This window comes from Dryobates pubescens, chromosome 22 (assembly GCF_014839835.1).
Source record: "Dryobates pubescens isolate bDryPub1 chromosome 22, bDryPub1.pri, whole genome shotgun sequence".
Taxonomy (NCBI): domain Eukaryota; kingdom Metazoa; phylum Chordata; class Aves; order Piciformes; family Picidae; genus Dryobates; species Dryobates pubescens.
The window spans coordinates 13670205-13686639 of NC_071633.1; the positions used below are offsets into that span (position 1 = coordinate 13670205).

The following is a 16435-nucleotide window of genomic DNA, read 5'->3' on the forward strand; positions in this document are numbered from 1 at the left end:
GGGAGTCAGTCTCTTCTCCCTGGTATCAGGTGAAAGAACAAGAGGAAATGAACTGAAATTGTGCCAGAGGAGATTTAAGTTGGATATTAGGAACAATTTTTTTGCTCAAGATCTGCAGTTTGACTTAGTGATCTTGAAGGTCTCAACACTTCTATGGTTCTATGATTCCTGCTCCAGACTCAATCTGCGTGCTACATCTCCTCAGGCCTGCAGGAAGAGTTTTTCTCCTCTCAGAATCATAGAATTGTTTGGATTGGGAAAGACCTCTAAGATCACCAAGTCCAACCATCAACCTCACACCACCATGGCCATTAAGCCATGTGCCTAAGTGCCATATCTATATATTTTTTTTGTACACCTCCAGGGATGGTGACTCCACCACCTCCCTGGGCAGCCTGTTCCAATGCCTGACCACTCTTGCAAGAAAGAAATTGTTGCTAATCTCCAACCTAAACCTCCCCTGGCACAGTTTCAGTGTTACTCTTGTAGCTGGCCAGAGCAGTTTTGGTGCGTCAGCTGGGAAATGCTGGGAATTGCTTCCTCCAGCCCAGAACCAAGTGCTGTCTGTGCTCTGGGGCAGGAGGAAGGTAGTGATCTGCCTCCAGACCTGTGACAGCAGTGCCAGAAGTGCTGAGGAGTGAGTTCAGTTGCTGCGACAAAGAAGCGGGGGAGGGAGAGCTTATTTTTAACTGGAAACTGCACAAGTGAGGCTGAAGTCGCTCCCTGCTCTCCTGCTATCATCAACTGTACGTGCGAGGGAACACAAGCAAGGGCACAAATACAGATGGGGGTGGGACTGGGGGGGGGAGGCAAACCAGCTGGAATGTCAGTGTGTACTGGCTGCTTTGTCTGAGCTTTTGAACCCCTGTGCTGTCACGAGCAGCTCCTCGGAATGCTTATTGACTTATTTTTGAGTTTCTCACTGGGGTTGATGCTTTTCAATGCCCTGCTCCTTGGCTCCCAGCCATTCCTCCTTTCCTAACTCTCCTTCTCCATTTCTCTCTTTCATCTTCCCACCCCTTCTTCTCATCTGAGCCTCAGGTTGCCTCTCTCCCAGCCATGCCTCTCTCCCAGCCATGCCTCTCTCCCAGCCATGCCTCTCTCCCAGCCATGCCTCTCTCCCTTTTCTCAACTCTCATTCCCCTTTTCTCTCTTCCACCCTTAATCTTCCCACCCCTTCCTCTCATCTGAGCCTGACCCTTCTCTCTTCTTGCCCCTCCTTCCCAGCTGAGCCCTCCCCCTGCTCTGGATCTGCGGGCTGTGGGATTTCTTTGCTCCTGCTCAGTGGCAGATGTGACAGCTTTTGGAGCTGTATCATCTAGGAGCCGCTCTAGCTGGAGTTGCAAACCCCTAACGTGGTTTCCCAGGCAGCAGGAATGGATCGCTGAGAGAATTTCAATCTCCGACTGCTTTTGTCTGGTGGTAGTGACTTTTCTTATTTCTGTTTGTGACATTTCTTGCAGCACAGTTGTCAGCAGGGGCTGGAAGAATAGAAAGTCTGGTGGATTATTATAAAATCAGCATCAGGGTATTTGTGTTATTCTATTAAACAGATGCTGTCTGTGTTTAAGTACAGGTTTGGCTGGATTTGCAAAATGTTATCTGCATAAAATGTTGTTATGAATTTCTTACTGAATGGAAATGTGTTTTGCTTCAACATTATTTAGCTGGGTCTCGGGAATACGAGTCAATAGCTGCTGCATGGAGAGCAGAGAGTGAGAGGAGACCGGCTAAATACAGGCGGGGAAATGCAAAACCTACAGAGATTGTGGCAATCCACTGGATTTAAAATCACTATTTTTAGTGCCTGGATTTCCTTTGCTCTTAAGGAAGCCTACCTTTAAAGCCACCTGTCTGCTATAGCACTGTCTTTCTAATCAGAGATAGATGCTGGCTGGAGACAGCAAATGTCACTGGGTACCCAGGGAGTGTTATGTTTGGAGCTGATGACATTGTGGTGTTTTTTAACATGTCTGTTATAAGGCAGTAAGGTTGATGCAGACCATGGCACCCTAAAACTGACCAGGAACTCAGGAGATGCTTTGTTCTGGGTTTGGGAAACATGCTTTTGTATCTAGGATCTAAGAGCAGTCCAGCCTTTGACTGACAGGGGCAACTAAGCTGGTGAGGGGTTTGGAGAGCATGGCTTATAAGGAGGGGCTGAAGGAGCTGTGATTGCTTAGCCTGACGAAGAGCAGGCTGAGAGGATACCTTATTGCTCTCTGCAGCTACCCGAATGAGGTGGCAGCTGAGACAGGTGTTGGCCTCTTCTCCCAAGTAACTAACAACAGAACAAGTGGTAATGGCCTCAAGCCTCACCCAGGGTGGTTTAGGTTGGATATTAGGAACAATTTCTTTCCTGAAAGAGTGGTCAGGCACTGGAACAGGCTGCACAGGGAGGTGGTGGAGTCACTGTCTCTGAAGGTGTTCAAAGAATAGGTAGTTGTGGCACTTTGGGACATGGTCTGGTGGTCATGGAGGTACTGGGTAAAAGGTTGCATTTGATGATCTTAGAGGTCTTTTCCAACCTTAATGATTCTATGATTCTGTAGTTTCTACACTTATGCAAACTGAGATGGTGGCACAGAGGCGCTGCTCTATCTGGGGCCAGAATATCATCCCAGCATCTAAAAATGTGCATTTTGAAGTAGTTTAGCTGGAGTCATTCTCCTTATGGGTAAAATGGTTGAGATGTTTAGAAAACAAGAGCTGATGGTTGTGGGATAGGTAACACCACATTTTACAGGACCTCTTGCCACCTGAAGCAATTAAAGAGCATACTTGAAAGCTAGAAGCACAGAATGGTAGGGGTTGGAAGGCACCTCTGGAGATCATCAAGTCCAGATCCCCTGCCCAGGCAGGACACTGTGTGCTATGCCTTCAATATCTTCTCATTATGGAGATGAGATTAGGAATGCAGCTGTGAAAGTAGGAGCAGGGGAGAGAAGGAAAGATACTGCTTGAAATAGTGATGTTGGTCTGGAAATGCCTCTGTCATGGTGGATCAAGTAGCTGTCATGAGTGACGTGTAGTCAACGGTTCAGCGCTGAAGCACTCGATATAATGCCACAGACACACTTCCTGCTTTCCTTGGAGGCTGGGAAAGCTCCTCGCCAGCACCAGCTGTTGGTCTGAACAGCACTAACACTATGAGCTAGAATAATTTTTTTCCTTTCTAGGACTGTCTGCACTTAATTTTTTTTCCCCCTCAAAGAATTGCCCTCTGACTTTAATCTTGATTATTAGTTAATATGCAGCACCTAAGGGGCCTTAGCGATGAATCACTGTGTTTGAGGAGCTGCAACAGAGACCTGGAGCACAGACACCCTTCCCATAAGCTCTCCATTAAGATGTATTTGGGTTTTCATTGGAACATATTCTAAGCAAAGATTATTCTGGGTGTGAAACCTCTTCTGGGCAGAGCAGTTGCTTCCCACCTCTTTTGTAAGTGTTTCTTCAGCTGTCTAACCTCTTCCTTTCTCTTTTTTGTTTTTCAACTGTAAAGTGTTGTTAGTAGGCTTCTGGACACAGTATGGCAATGGCCATAGTGTGTGAAGTCTGTCACCGAGGATGGATTGCATGAGTGGGGACTTAGATGGTGTAAAGGTCCTTCTGTGCCCTTGTGATCCTTGTGACTACAGGATCACGGTAACCAGATGTTAAGGCAGCGTGGATGTGTTCTCAGTATCTTGGTCTAGCACTAGGAAGCAGAATAACACCTGGTGGCTGGACTTTGCTCCCTAAACAAGTTGCAAGTGGAGCAACCTGGAAAATATTTGACATGAGGGGAAAAAACCATGAGGTGTGCTGACTGTTGAGACCAGTGTCTTCTAGAAATGTGCTCATATCTACACTGCAACATCTTATCTCATGTCTGTGTTCTGTGTCTCTGGCCCTTGGCAATAATGATTCAGCACAAATAGTTGGAAGCTGGGGTCCTGTACAGGGGCAGAGTGGTCGCTACATTGAAGATTTAGATTTAAAGGACGAACTGCACAGTGAGAGCCACAGAATCACAGCATGGTAGGGTTGGAGAGGACCTCCGGAGATCATTGAGTCCAAGCTGCCTGCTGAAGCAGGATCACCTAGGGCAGGTCACACAGGAAGGCATCCAGATGGGTCTTGAAAGTCTCCAGAGAAGGAGACTCCAATATTGAAGTTGCCAGTGGAATGTGAAGAGCATATAAACATCTTTGTATTTTTTTTTTTCTACTGGTGGACATTAATTGCTCTAAACTGACCTGTAGAGCTTGTCCCAAGCTAGAAAGCTTTAGTGTTGAACCTACCTACAATGTTTTGGCAGCAGGTCTGTGTTTTACAGTCTCACATCTCTTATGGCTTTCACTGTGCAGTTCATTGACAAAAAGCACCTTGGAGAGGAGATGGAATCATAGAATTGTTTGGATTGGAAAAGACCTCTGAGATCATCAACTCCAAACATAAACCTAAGACCACCATGGCCAAGAAACCGTGTCCCCAAGTGTCATGTCCACAGATTTCTTGAACAGCTCCAGGGACAGTGACCCCACCACCATCCTGGGCAGCCTGTTCCAATGCCTGACCACTCTTTCAGGAAAGAAATAGTTCCTAATATTCAATCTAAACCTCCCCTGGCACAATTTCAGGCCATGGTGATGAGCTGTGGTGCACACCAGTTCCGTTGCAGCCATAGAACTGGAATTGGTCCATTAAATGTGTTTCTCCATCAGGGAATATAACACCTAGGATATTTACAACTTCAAAGCCATCAAGTCAGTCAACAGAATAATTAAACAATTCAGGGAAGAAGGGACCTCAAGAGGTCTGTAGTCCAGCCCCCTGCTCAAAGCAGGGTCTGCTGTAAGGGTCAGGGCCAAGTTGCCCAGGGCTTTGTCTTTAAGAGTAAACTTGCCCTTGAACACCTCTGAGGATGGAGACTGCACAGCCTAACTGGGCAAGTTCTGAGCTGTTTCTTCATGAGAAGAGTAACTTCTCCCTCATCCCATCTTCCTCATCTGTCTTTTGGGAAGAGTTTGTGTCCATCCATCACAGTCCTCCAGTTATTCAAGTTTTCCCACCTCTGTGACTGCTTCCAGAGTTCCACTTCTTCCTTTTCCTTTCTATCCTTCCAGTTTCAAAAAGGTCTAAAACTTCTGGCTTTCTATCTGTCTGCATCTCTCTTATTATTTTTGGCTATAAATTGAGACTTGGATTGTCTCTTGTGTTTGGGCTCAGTGTAAGTGCTAGCTGCTTTTGGCTGGTTGCAGTTGCAATGGCTGTTCACACAAACTGACTCTCTCAGCCCCCAAGGGAAAGGAATCTTACTTTTTAATTTTAGCTTCTTCAGCTACCTGCTGACAGAGTTTGATTTCCACCTACCACCTCCTCCCTCTCTTCCAAACACTCTAAGCTAGAAAAAACCAGATCCAAAAATCATTCTTGGGTGGCTCTTCCTTTGATGACAGCTCTGTTGTCTTTAAATGGGAATCAAATTAATATTACTTGGAGTAACCAGTGAGAAGACAACCCGAGTCCTTTTCATAACTACTCTTCTTCATTCCAGGCTTGCAGTTAAGTCAATGGTGTCTTAAGTGGCTGGACTCCAAAGCCATGTAACCTGGGTACAAGCCTGTATAGGATTAAATCTCTCTCTCATGTATATTTAAAACACTTATATCAGGCAAGATGAATTTGTAGAAATGGAGGAGGCCAAGTGGTGGGAGTTCAGCTGTAGACTAGCAGGTGTCTGGTTCTTTTCTGAGCTAGGAGCAGTTTCATAGTGGGCTGAGCACTGCAAAGGTCGCTACAAATCCTGGCTCAACTGTTAGGTGGTCCTGAGCAAGTCACTGCTCTCTCCTTGCCATCTGCAAAAGCAGATGATCAACTCTGTTGTTCAAGTGCTTGTCACTGGAGAATGATCTTAATAAATGTAATTAATAGAATTCACAGAATCATTTTGGTTGGAAAAGATCTCGGCACTGGTGAGGCCACACCTTGAATCTTGAGGCTGGAGGAGGTCCAGGGAAGGGCAACAAAGCTGGTGAAGGGCTTTGAACACGAGTCCTTTGAGGAATGGCTGAGGGAACTGGTGTTGATTGGTCTTCAGAAGTGGAGGCTGAGGGGAAACCTCATCATTTTCTGTGACAGAAAGAAGGTTGAAGCCAGGTGGGAGTCAGTCTCTTCTCACATGCAACAAGTGACAGGACAAGAGGAAATGGCCTCAAGTTGTGCTAGGGGAGGCTCAGGTTGGACATTAGGAACATTTTCTTCCCAGAAAGGGTTCTCAGAATAGACTGCCCAAGGAGGTGACCATCCCTGGAGGAGTTTAAAAGCTGCGTGGATATGCTGCTGTGGGACATGGTTTAGTGGCAGTGGTTTAGCAGCAGTGGTGGGATTGTGAGCTCCAGGTGAGCAGTTAGACTTGATCTTAGAGGTCTCTTCCAACCTCAACTGTTCTGTGATTCTGTGTTAAGATTGAGTGCAACCATGATGTGCTAGCTGACATGGGCCATATTGGTCCTAGACACACAAGGGCCCTGGTGACATTGCCTTCTCTGCTTCAGGCACCATGTTCCGCAAGAAGAAGAAGAAACGCCCGGAGATCTCGGCTCCGCAGAACTTCGAGCACCGTGTCCACACTTCCTTTGACCCAAAGGAGGGCAAATTCGTGGGCCTGCCCCCACAATGGCAGAATATTCTGGACACACTGAGGCGTCCCAAGCCAGTGGTCGACCCTTCCAGGATCACAAGGATGCAACTCCAGCCTATGAAGGTAAGAGAGGAAGTCTGCTCTTTCCTGTTCCATAGGCTTTCCTGTTCCTTGAGGAGGACCAAGCTGAGGCAATGTTTTCATTGCCCCATGTGCACTGAAATGGAGCTAAGGGGGGATCTGTAAGGAATCTCCTAGCAGATCCAGAGAGGTGATTGTGCTCTGGTGAGACCTAACAGGGAGCACTGTGTCTGGCTATGGAGCCTCCAACACAAGAAGAACGTAGACCTGCTGGAGCAGGTCCAGAGGAGGGCACAAAGATGATCAGAGGGTTTGGAGCACCTCTCCTATGGGGGCAGGCTGAGAGAGTTGGAGCTGTTCAGCCTGGAGAAGTGAAAGCTCTCAGGAGACCTTAGAGCTGCATTTCAGTATCTGAAGGGAGCTACGGGAAGGCTGGGGAGGGACTGTTTAGAAGGGCTTGTGGTGGTAGGATGAGGGGCAATGGTTTCAAACTCGAGGAGTGGGTATTTAGGCTGGACATCAGGAGGAAGGTCTTCACAATGAGGGTGGTGAGACACTGGAAAAGGTTGCCCAGAGAGGTGGCTGAAGCCACCTAAGTGTAGACATTCAAGGTCAGACTTGGTGGGCTCTAATAAGTGGGATTTTTGAGGTAATAGTAACTTGATGACAAATCAGGAGAGCAGTGTCCTTAGTTACAGTAGTGTCAACACTCAAATCATCAACTGGCTGCCTGCACCAGGGACTTGTGAAAGATCCTGTGGTAGCTGACAGGGCTTAGGATGTGTTCCGCTGTTGAAGACAGAAGCTAAGAGGAGACTTCATGGAGAGCCCTTTGTTAGCAAGTTTGTCATGCTGGTGGGTGAGCAAACTTGGCTGGTGATGAAGCTGAGAGGAAAGCCTGAGTGGGAGAGCTGGGGTAGCACTGGCTGACTGCTGATGGATACAGATGAGTAGTAGACACCAGGGAGCAAAGCTGAACTGGGGGTTAGGCTGAGAGGGGGGTTAACTGGGGGTTAATTGAAAGTGGAACATAGTAAACAGGAGAAAGCTCTTAAAATGCTCTTTTGAAGTAGAGCAGAGTAGATTTAGGTTGGACATAAGGAAGAAGTTCTTTACTGTGAGGGTGGTAAGACAATGGAACAGGGAAGTTGTGGATGCCTCATTCCTGGAATTGTTTAAGATCAGGTTGGATGGGGCCTTGAGCAACCTGATCTAGTGGGTGTCCTTGCCCATGGTAGGGAGTTTGAACTGGATGATCTTTAAGGTTCCTTCCAACTCATTTCATTCTGTGATTAAAGCAAGTCCTTCAGTAAGGAGAAACCAGTTACTACTCCTTGTAAGGGGGTGAATTTTGGTGGTCATCTTGCTTAGATGGCTGTTGATAATGGCATCTGGAACCTGTGTGCTCTTTAGTGGTGCAGGGACCTGCTGGGTGAGAAGAGGCGGGTTCATGATGACCTCTTGGAAAAGGAAATAAGAGATGGTGACAGAGCTATTGTGCTTAAGGTCTGGCCAGCTCGTGGGAAGATTTTGTGTTCCCAGTTAAAAGAAAAACAAAAAAGCTACAGAAGCCTAAAAGCTGAACTGTAAATTGTAAAGATGTTGCTACTTAGATTTGAGGAGGGACATGGAAAGAATTAGTTGTCTGTCTGATAAGCATATTTATGGAATCACAGTACTGTCATCCAGTCCAGCCATCAACCCAATACCACCACAGCCATTAAGCCATGTCCCCAGGTGCCATGTCCACACACTTCTTGAACACCTCCAGGGATGGGGACTCCACCACTTCTCTGGGCACTCTTGCAGGAAAGAAATTGTTCCCAATGTCCAACCTAAACCTCCCCTGGCACAATTTCAGGGAATTTCCTCTCATTCTATCATCTGATAATAGGGAAAAGATATCAACCCCCACCTCACTCCAACCTCCTTTCAGGGAGTTGCAGAGAGCAAGGAGGATTTAGCTTTATGTGTAAAGATGCTTAAAATATGGGAGCTAAATGGGACATGTTTTAATACCATGTAAGAATTAAAGCAAAAAGAAACCTGCAATTTAAATGGCACCTCAGGATGTTTGAGCAGAACCCTGATTTAGAAAGGAAAAGCTTGCTCAGGAAGAGCAGGTGAAAGAAAAGAGGGAGGAGGTATTTTCTTGTGTTTTATGATGCCCTGAATGTGTTTTTGAGGTTCAAAATGTAGTAGAGATAGAACCACAATCCAGAGGAGAGATGAAATGTGTAATAAGAGACCAACTTGGTTAGATCAGGAGCACTCTAATGAGCTTAAACTGCGGGAGGATTGCTCAGAAGGGTGGAAAGTAGGTCAAGTTATAAAGGGCAAATAGGAAAGAAATGTATGTAGGAACAAAACTGGAAAGCCAAGGCAGAAAAAGAGATGTTATTCTCAAAGAACATAAAGGACATGAGGAGACATCATAAGTACATGGAGAAGGAGAAGGAGGATGAAGGAAAGAATTTGTTCCCTGCTCATTTTAGGAGAGAGTTTAATAACAGATGACACTGAGAAATCTTAAATGTTTAATGATTTTTCTTCCGTCGTTATTGAGAAGGTTAACTCTGATCAGGAGGCTAACGCAATTAACATGAGCATGAAAGGAGGAGAACTCTGGCTGGAATAAGAGAAGAACATGAGACTTCTTAGATAAGTTCCATATCTTCAAGTCAGATGGGCCTAATGGAATTTAAATTCCCATAAAAAGACTGGAACAAATAAGTGAGTAATGTGTTTGCAACTGCTTCCAAGGAGATAGCAGGGTAATAGCTAGCTGCCAGCCTGGATTTGTGGATATGGAGACGTGGTTTACTGGACATGGTGGTCTTAGGTTGATGGTTGGACTTGACCTTAGAGGTCTTTTCCAACCCAAACAATTCTAGGATTCTGTGATTTAATCAAGAACAAATCGTGATGAGCCCCCCAGTCTCTGTCAGTCACAGGTATCAGGCTTTGGGTTAGAGGAGAGTTCCCTCCTAGATCTTTACTTCAGATGATAGAACAGAGGAAATGGCCTAAAATTGTGCCAGGGGAGGTTTAGGTTGGAAATTAGCAACAGTTTCTTTCCTGCAGGAGTGGTCAGGCACTGGAACAGGCTGCCCAGGGAGATGGTGTTTATCTGTTTATCTTTTGGCCTGTCACTTGTTGCATGTGAGAAGAGACCAAGCCCCACCTCACTTCAACTTCCTCTGAGGGCGTTGTAGAGGGTGAAGTCCTCACAGGACTGATGTTTAAGAAGATTTTTCCCCAGCTTTGTTGCCCTTCTCCAGATGTGCTCCAGCCCCCTATGTCCTTCTTGTGATGGGTCCAAAACTGAATGTAGCATTTGAGGTGTGGCCTCACCAGTGCCAAGCAGAGGGGGACAATCACATCCCTAGACCTGCTGACCACACTATTCCTGATCCAAGCCAGGATGCTGGTGGCCTTCTTGGCCACCCGGGCACATGTTGGCTCATCTTCAGCCTGCCATAAATCAACACCCACAGGTCTTTCTCCACTGAGCAGCTCTCCATCCACTGTGCCCCAGGCTGCTGATGTTTGCAGTGGTGTGAGTTGCATTGTCCTTTCTTCACCTTGCTTGCCAAAATCTCTCATTCTGCCCTTCATTTTCCAGCACTGAGCAAACCAGGTGCTCACTTTGTGCACTGTGGTGGCATTCTGTGGAAATCACTGGAGCTGCTGTTTTGCACCAGCTAAATATTAGGCTGGGTATAATTAATTCAGCATCTTTAAAGATCCCTGGAGTTCAGTTTGCAAACAGGAGATTGCCATCACTCCAGGGAGGGACTTTCCTCAGGCAGAGACTCATGAAAGTGTAGGAGTGAGCCTAGGCTGTGAATTTCTGTGAAGAAATGCAACATTTGAGTTCCCAGTGCTAAAAAAGCTTCTGTAAGCTTTTCAGGCTCCAGAATAAACAAGGCAGAGCACTACATCATGCACCCAGAGCTTCAAGTGTCCTACTTGTATAGTGCTGGTGTTTGTTTGGATGGAAGCCTTGTTCTTCATCCTTTGCTTACAAGGCAGTTGGGAGCTGTTGTGACCCTTTGTTCATCAATTTAATTATAATAGCTTGGCAGAGCAGAGGGATGCGGTGTTGGAACAGTGTGGTCTTCACTGGTCAGGAATAAGATGCATTAGCAAAAAGCAGACTCAGGGAGGATGACCAGCTGGAAAGCAGCTCCAGAGAGGAGGACCTTGGAGTCCTGATGGACAATAGGTTCTCCATGAGACAGCAACGTGCCCTTGTGGCCAAGAAGGCCTGTGGTCTCCTGGGGTGCATTAAGAGGAGTGTGGCCAGCAGGTAAAGGGAGGTTCTTCATTCCCTCTACTCAGCCCTGGTGAGACCACATCTGTAGTACTGTGTCCAGTTCTAGACTCTCCAGTTTAAGAGGGACAGGGATATACTAGAGAGTGTCCAGCAGAGGCTACAGGGGTGATGAAGGGTCTGGAACATCTGATGAGGACAGGCTGAGACACCTGGGGCTGTTTGCCCTGGGGAAGAGAAGACTGAGAAGAGATCTCATCAATGTTTACAAATACCTGAAGAGTGGCTGTCAAGTACAAAGGACCAGACTCTATTCAGTGGTGTCCTGCAATAGGGCAAGGAGCAACAAACACAAACCAAAATCCAGGAAGTTCCACCTCAACATGACGAGAAACTTCTTTGGTGTGTGGGTGCTGGAGCCCTGGAACAGGCTGCCCAGAGAGGTTGTGGAGTCTCCTCCTCTGGAGACTCTCAAGACCCATCTGGATGTGTTCCTGGGTGACCTGTCCTAGGTGATCCTGCTTTGGCAGTGGGTTGGGCTGAATCATCTCCAGAGGTCCCTTCCAATCTCCACCATTCTAAGATTACAACACTGCTGAGAGTGCTACAGGGGAGGGATGAAGCTTGTGTTGGAGTAGCAAGGTTATGTTTGCAGACAGAGCTTATGGCCTGCTGTAACTTCTGCTGAGAACTGGTGTTCTCAGGAGCTTGTGGAGTCTTAATGATGTGGTGCATGCAGCACAATTCCAGCACAAAAAAGTTCCAACAACCAACCAACCAACTCAGTCAGGAGTGCTAGAAATATCCCAGCTTTGCTCTAATGTTGTTCTGTAGAGTGTGAGTGCAGCAGCAGAATGGGCTGGTGAAAAGCACTGCTCTGCCTGACAGAAGGATAGAGCCCAAGGAGTTGTTTCCCCACCCCACTCCTCAGTAAGGAACAAAGAAAGAGACAGAAATTTTTCTCCTCTATCCTTAATCCCTGGAGTCATCTTTAAACAAAATCCACCCTGTCAAAATGAACTCAGCCTCAGTTTTTCCATCTCTAACTTTTTTCCCCTCCTCCCCTGTGTTTCACAGACCGTGGTGAGGGGCAGCACGGTGGAAGTGGAAGGCTACATCTCTGGGATCCTCAACGACATCCAGAAGCTTTCTGCCATCAGTTCTAATACCCTGAGGGGAAGGAGCCCCACCAGCAGGAGAAGAGCACAGTCCCTCGGGCTCTTGGGTGAAGAGAGACCTCCAGACATGTATCTTCAGAGTCCCGAAGCTGACTGGGCAGACAAATATGGAAACTACCTCAACTGCAACGGTGGGACCAAGGTGACCCGCAGGCAGACTATGTGGCCAGATTACAAACCCCGCCTGGAAGGACAGTCTCACCCCAATGGTATGGTCATGAAAGCACAGTCCCTCGGGCCTTCAGAGTTCCAGAGTGCTGATGGCAGCTGCCTCCAGCGTGCCTCTGCTCTGCAGCACATGCCGGCGCTGCCTGGGGAGAGTGACAAGATGGGAAAGAGAAACTCAGAAGAGTGCTGGCCTCAGCCTTGTCTCCTACGACAGACAAACTCCAGGCCCTCAGGGGAGGGCAGCCCCAGCTCCAAGTCAAGGGAGAACAGCTTGAAGAGGAGGCTGCTGCGCAGTGTGTTCCCCTCATCTGGCAGCTCAAACAAGTTGGGTCCTTCCCTGCAGATGAAGGTAGAGTGACTCAGTGCTTGGGATCATAGAACAGTGAGGATTGGAAAGGACCTCTGGAGATCATTCAGTCCAACCCACTGCCAAAGCAGGATCACCTAGGAGCACATCCAGATGGGTCTTGAGAGTCTCCAGAGAAGGAGACTCCACAACCTCTCTGGGCAGCCTGTTCCAAGGCTCCAGCACCCTCACATCAAAGAAGTTTCACCTCGTGCTGAGGTGGAAGTTCCCGAGTTCTAGTTTGTATCCATTGCCCCTTGTCCTATCACAGGACACCATTGACAAGAGTCTGTCCCCTTCTTCTTGATCAGGCACAAATGAGATGCTGTTGTAGGAGGCTAAATGTGTTTTAGTCTGGAGAAGAGGAGGCTGAAAGGATACCTCATTGCTCTCTGCAACTGCTTGAAAGGAGGTTAAAGACAGGTTGGGATTGATCTCTTCTGCCTAGTATTAGGTGACAGAATGAGAGGAGATGGCCTGAAATTATGTCAGGGGAAGTTTAGGTTGGAGATTAGGAAAAATTACTTTCCTGTGAGAGTGGTCAGGCATTGGAACAGGCTGCCCAGGGAGGTAGTGGAGTCACCATCCCTGGAGGTGTTTAAGAACCATGTGGACTTGGGGACATGGTTTAGTGGCCACAGTGGTTTTGGGTTGACTGTTGGACTTGATGATCTTGGAGGTCTTTTCCAACCCAACCATTTCTATGAATCTATGTAGGGGCCATCAGATTACAGCAGATAATACTTACATATGGCTGGCCAAACATGTGTGAGCTTGCAGGCATGTGATGTGTCCTTCTGCTCTAGGTTAAATAAAACCCTTTTTTCCCGCCCCCCACCTGAGACCAAACAAGAGTTGGGAAAGAAACGCTTGGCTGCCGTGAGCGTGTCTCTACAGGACAGCGAGGGTGGAGCTGGTAAATGAGGAGGAAGGAACTTCTGACAGGCACAACCCTGCGCCCCCATGTCAGAAGCTATTGTAGCAGCAGTGTGAAGATGAGCTGTGTCAGGCTTGGGCAGGTCTGACTGTTGCCAAAAATCCTTGGTTAAAACACAAAGTGCGGAGAATTACACTTCATTTGATGATGTTCGGCACAGGAAGGATTGGAGTGGGCCCAGAGGAGGCCACGAAGATGGTCAGGGGGCTGGAGCACCTCCCCTAAGAGGACAGGCTGAGAGAGTTGGGGTTGTTCAGCTTGGAGGAGTGAAGGCTCTCAGGAGACCTTAGAGCAGCAGTCCAGTAGCTGAAGGGAGCAACAGGAAGGCTGAGGAGGAGACTGTTTAGAAGGGCTTGTGGTGGTAGGATGAGGGGCAATGGTTTGAAACTGGAGCAGGGGAGATTCATGTTGGGCCTGAGGAAGAAGTTCTTAACTATGACAGTGGTGAGGCACTGGAACAGGTTGCCCAGGGAGGGTGTAGATGCCCCATCTGTGGAGGTGTTCCAGGCCAGGTTGGACAAGGCTTGAGCAACCTGGTCCAGTGGGAGGTGTCCCTACCCACAGCAGGGAATTTGAACTAGATGATCTTCAGGGTTCCTTCCAACCCAAACCATTCTGTGATCCTCAAGGTCCCTTGCAACTCAAGCCATTCTACGACTCTATACTCTGTCTGAGACAGAGAAATGAGTGCTCTTGCAAACACTTTTGTGTTGGCAGCTTGTGGTTCCCATCCCCATGTTATTATGAACTTCATTACTAACCAGTCAGAATTGTGAGAGGGAAAGCTGGTTGCTTTGAAGTTTTTCTTCTGCCCTGTAATAGCAGTGATTGGCTTGCTCCTTCTGAAGTTGCCACTTTGTCAGATCCACTCTTATTTTACATATAGCCAAGTCTATAATGTATTTTATACCCAACCTGCTTGGTGCTGTTGACTTTGAATTAGTCAACACGTCCAGGATGAGTAAGAGCACCACAAGATTCAGCCTTCTTGGGAAGGAGACCTCTGTGAAGTGCTCTCATGGGAATGTGTGTCCTGAAGCCATGTTACCACAGGCTGTGATCTTACTACAGCTCATAAACTAAACAGGGTTGGGTCCACTTAGTGCTTGAGTGGGAGGTCTCCAAAAAAGGGAATGGCTTTAAGCTGGAAGAGGGTTGATTTAAACTGGAGATTAGGAAGAAACTCTTGGCAGTGAAGGTGGTGAGACACTGGCACAGGCTGCCCAGGGTGGTTATGGATGCCCCCTGCCTGGAGGTGTTCAAGGTCAGGCTGGATGGACCTTGAGCACCCTGGTCTAGTGGAAGGTGTCCCTGCCTATGGTAAGGGGTTGGAACTAGGTGATCTTTAAGACCCCTTCCTACCCAAACCACTCTATGCAAAGTCTTCAGAGCTTTGGGAAAGGCACCAAATCCAACTTTAATTGTAGATTAGTTTTGAGTCAGCAAGGTGGCAGGTAGCTGTCTGCAGCTGAAGTCTCCTGCTGGTTACCCACAGCCCTCCTGGCTCATGGTGCTAATTCCATGTCTGATGGCCAGGAATCCTCTGCAGGTACCTGGGGAGAGTGCAGAGAGAGTTGTCAGCAGGCAGAGCCCAATTACCCAGAGGGAATTAGGCCAAGACATCAAAGTGATTTACAGCTCTGGCATGAATCCTCTTCCCTTTCATGCTAAGGAAGATCAGAGGCACAGATGGATCAAGGATTTTCAAATTCTCTGCAGCACAGGTTGCCCCTGAGTTTTGGTGGCAAGGTTGGAATGCCTTTTGGCTTTAGCAGCTGGGGTTTTGGTGGGGTTTTTTGTTTGTGCTTGCTTGTTTGTTTATTTTATGTGGGTTATGGGGTTTGGTGGGTTTTTTGAAGCAAGGTCCTTTTTAAACTACCTCAGTTTGGAGGTCCTCAAAGCACAGCACCCATCCTGTGACTGACCCTTGAAAATCTGCATCTGTGGCTTCTGGTCATGCAGCATTTGTTGGGCAGACCTGGAGAAAAGAACTTGAAGCTCTTCACTCCAGTCTACTACAAGACTAGAACAGGCTGCCAAGTGAAGTAGTGGATTCCCTATCCCTGGAGGTGTTTAAAAGCCATTGGATGAGGTTCTTAGGGACATGGCCCAGCAGTTGTGTGCAGGAAGATGCTAGGTTATGGACAGAATCAATGATATTAAGGTCTTTTCCAACCAGGTGGTTCTGTGATAAGATGCACTAGGCCAGCATGGAGAAACACACCACTGCTTCCTGAGCCTTCTCTCCTGTTATCTAACCATCGCTCTTTCTTTCTTCCACTTGTCCTATTTGTTCTTCTCAAAGCCTAATGCTTTCTTCAGGCCCCAGCAGTGGGGTTCACCACGCAGCCCTGCAGCCAAAGCCCTGTCTCTTCCATCAGACCAGCCTGCATCTGATTTCCCCAGGATGACCTCAGAAGCTGGAACCCCCCAGAAGTCCCCAACGGTGGAGAAGGTGGCTGCAGTGCCACCAGGCAGGCCGTCACCGGCAGGTTCACCCAGGAACCGGCAGACTCAGACCAGTTCTAGCAACCTTCACCTTCCTCAGGACTCTTCTGTGAAAGGGCAGCTGGCCAGTGAAGACCCAGTGGTTGTGACTCATGAGCAGTTCAAAGCTGCCCTTAGGATGGTTGTGGACCAGGGGGATCCCCGGTCGATGCTGGAGAACTATGTAAAGATTGGTGAAGGGTCCACAGGCATCGTCTGCATCGCTCGAGAGAAGCACTCGGGGAGGCAGGTGGCAGTGAAAATGATGGACCTGAGGAAGCAGCAGCGCAGGGAGCTCCTGTTTAATGAGGTGAGTAGAGTGGTGAAAAGTGGG

At 47.8% G+C, this 16435-nt stretch overlaps 1 protein-coding gene across 5 annotated transcripts in view; it reads left to right on the forward strand.

Annotated features, from left to right (window-relative positions):
* The window catches only part of PAK6 (p21 (RAC1) activated kinase 6), a 42303-nt gene that overhangs the window by 17838 nt on the left and 8030 nt on the right, over positions 1 to 16435 (forward strand). For 4 of the 5 annotated variants that reach the window (XM_054171623.1, XM_054171626.1, XM_054171625.1 and 1 more), the window contains exons 5-7: positions 6543 to 6751; positions 12063 to 12680; positions 15920 to 16411. In XM_054171623.1, coding sequence (XP_054027598.1) covers positions 6548 to 6751; positions 12063 to 12680; positions 15920 to 16411 — 1314 coding nt within the window. In that variant the 5' untranslated portion in view covers positions 6543 to 6547. Of the gene's footprint in view, positions 1 to 1088; positions 1420 to 6542; positions 6752 to 12062; positions 12681 to 15919; positions 16412 to 16435 lie in introns of those variants that run through there. The other variant, XM_009905145.2, reaches the window with a different exon arrangement.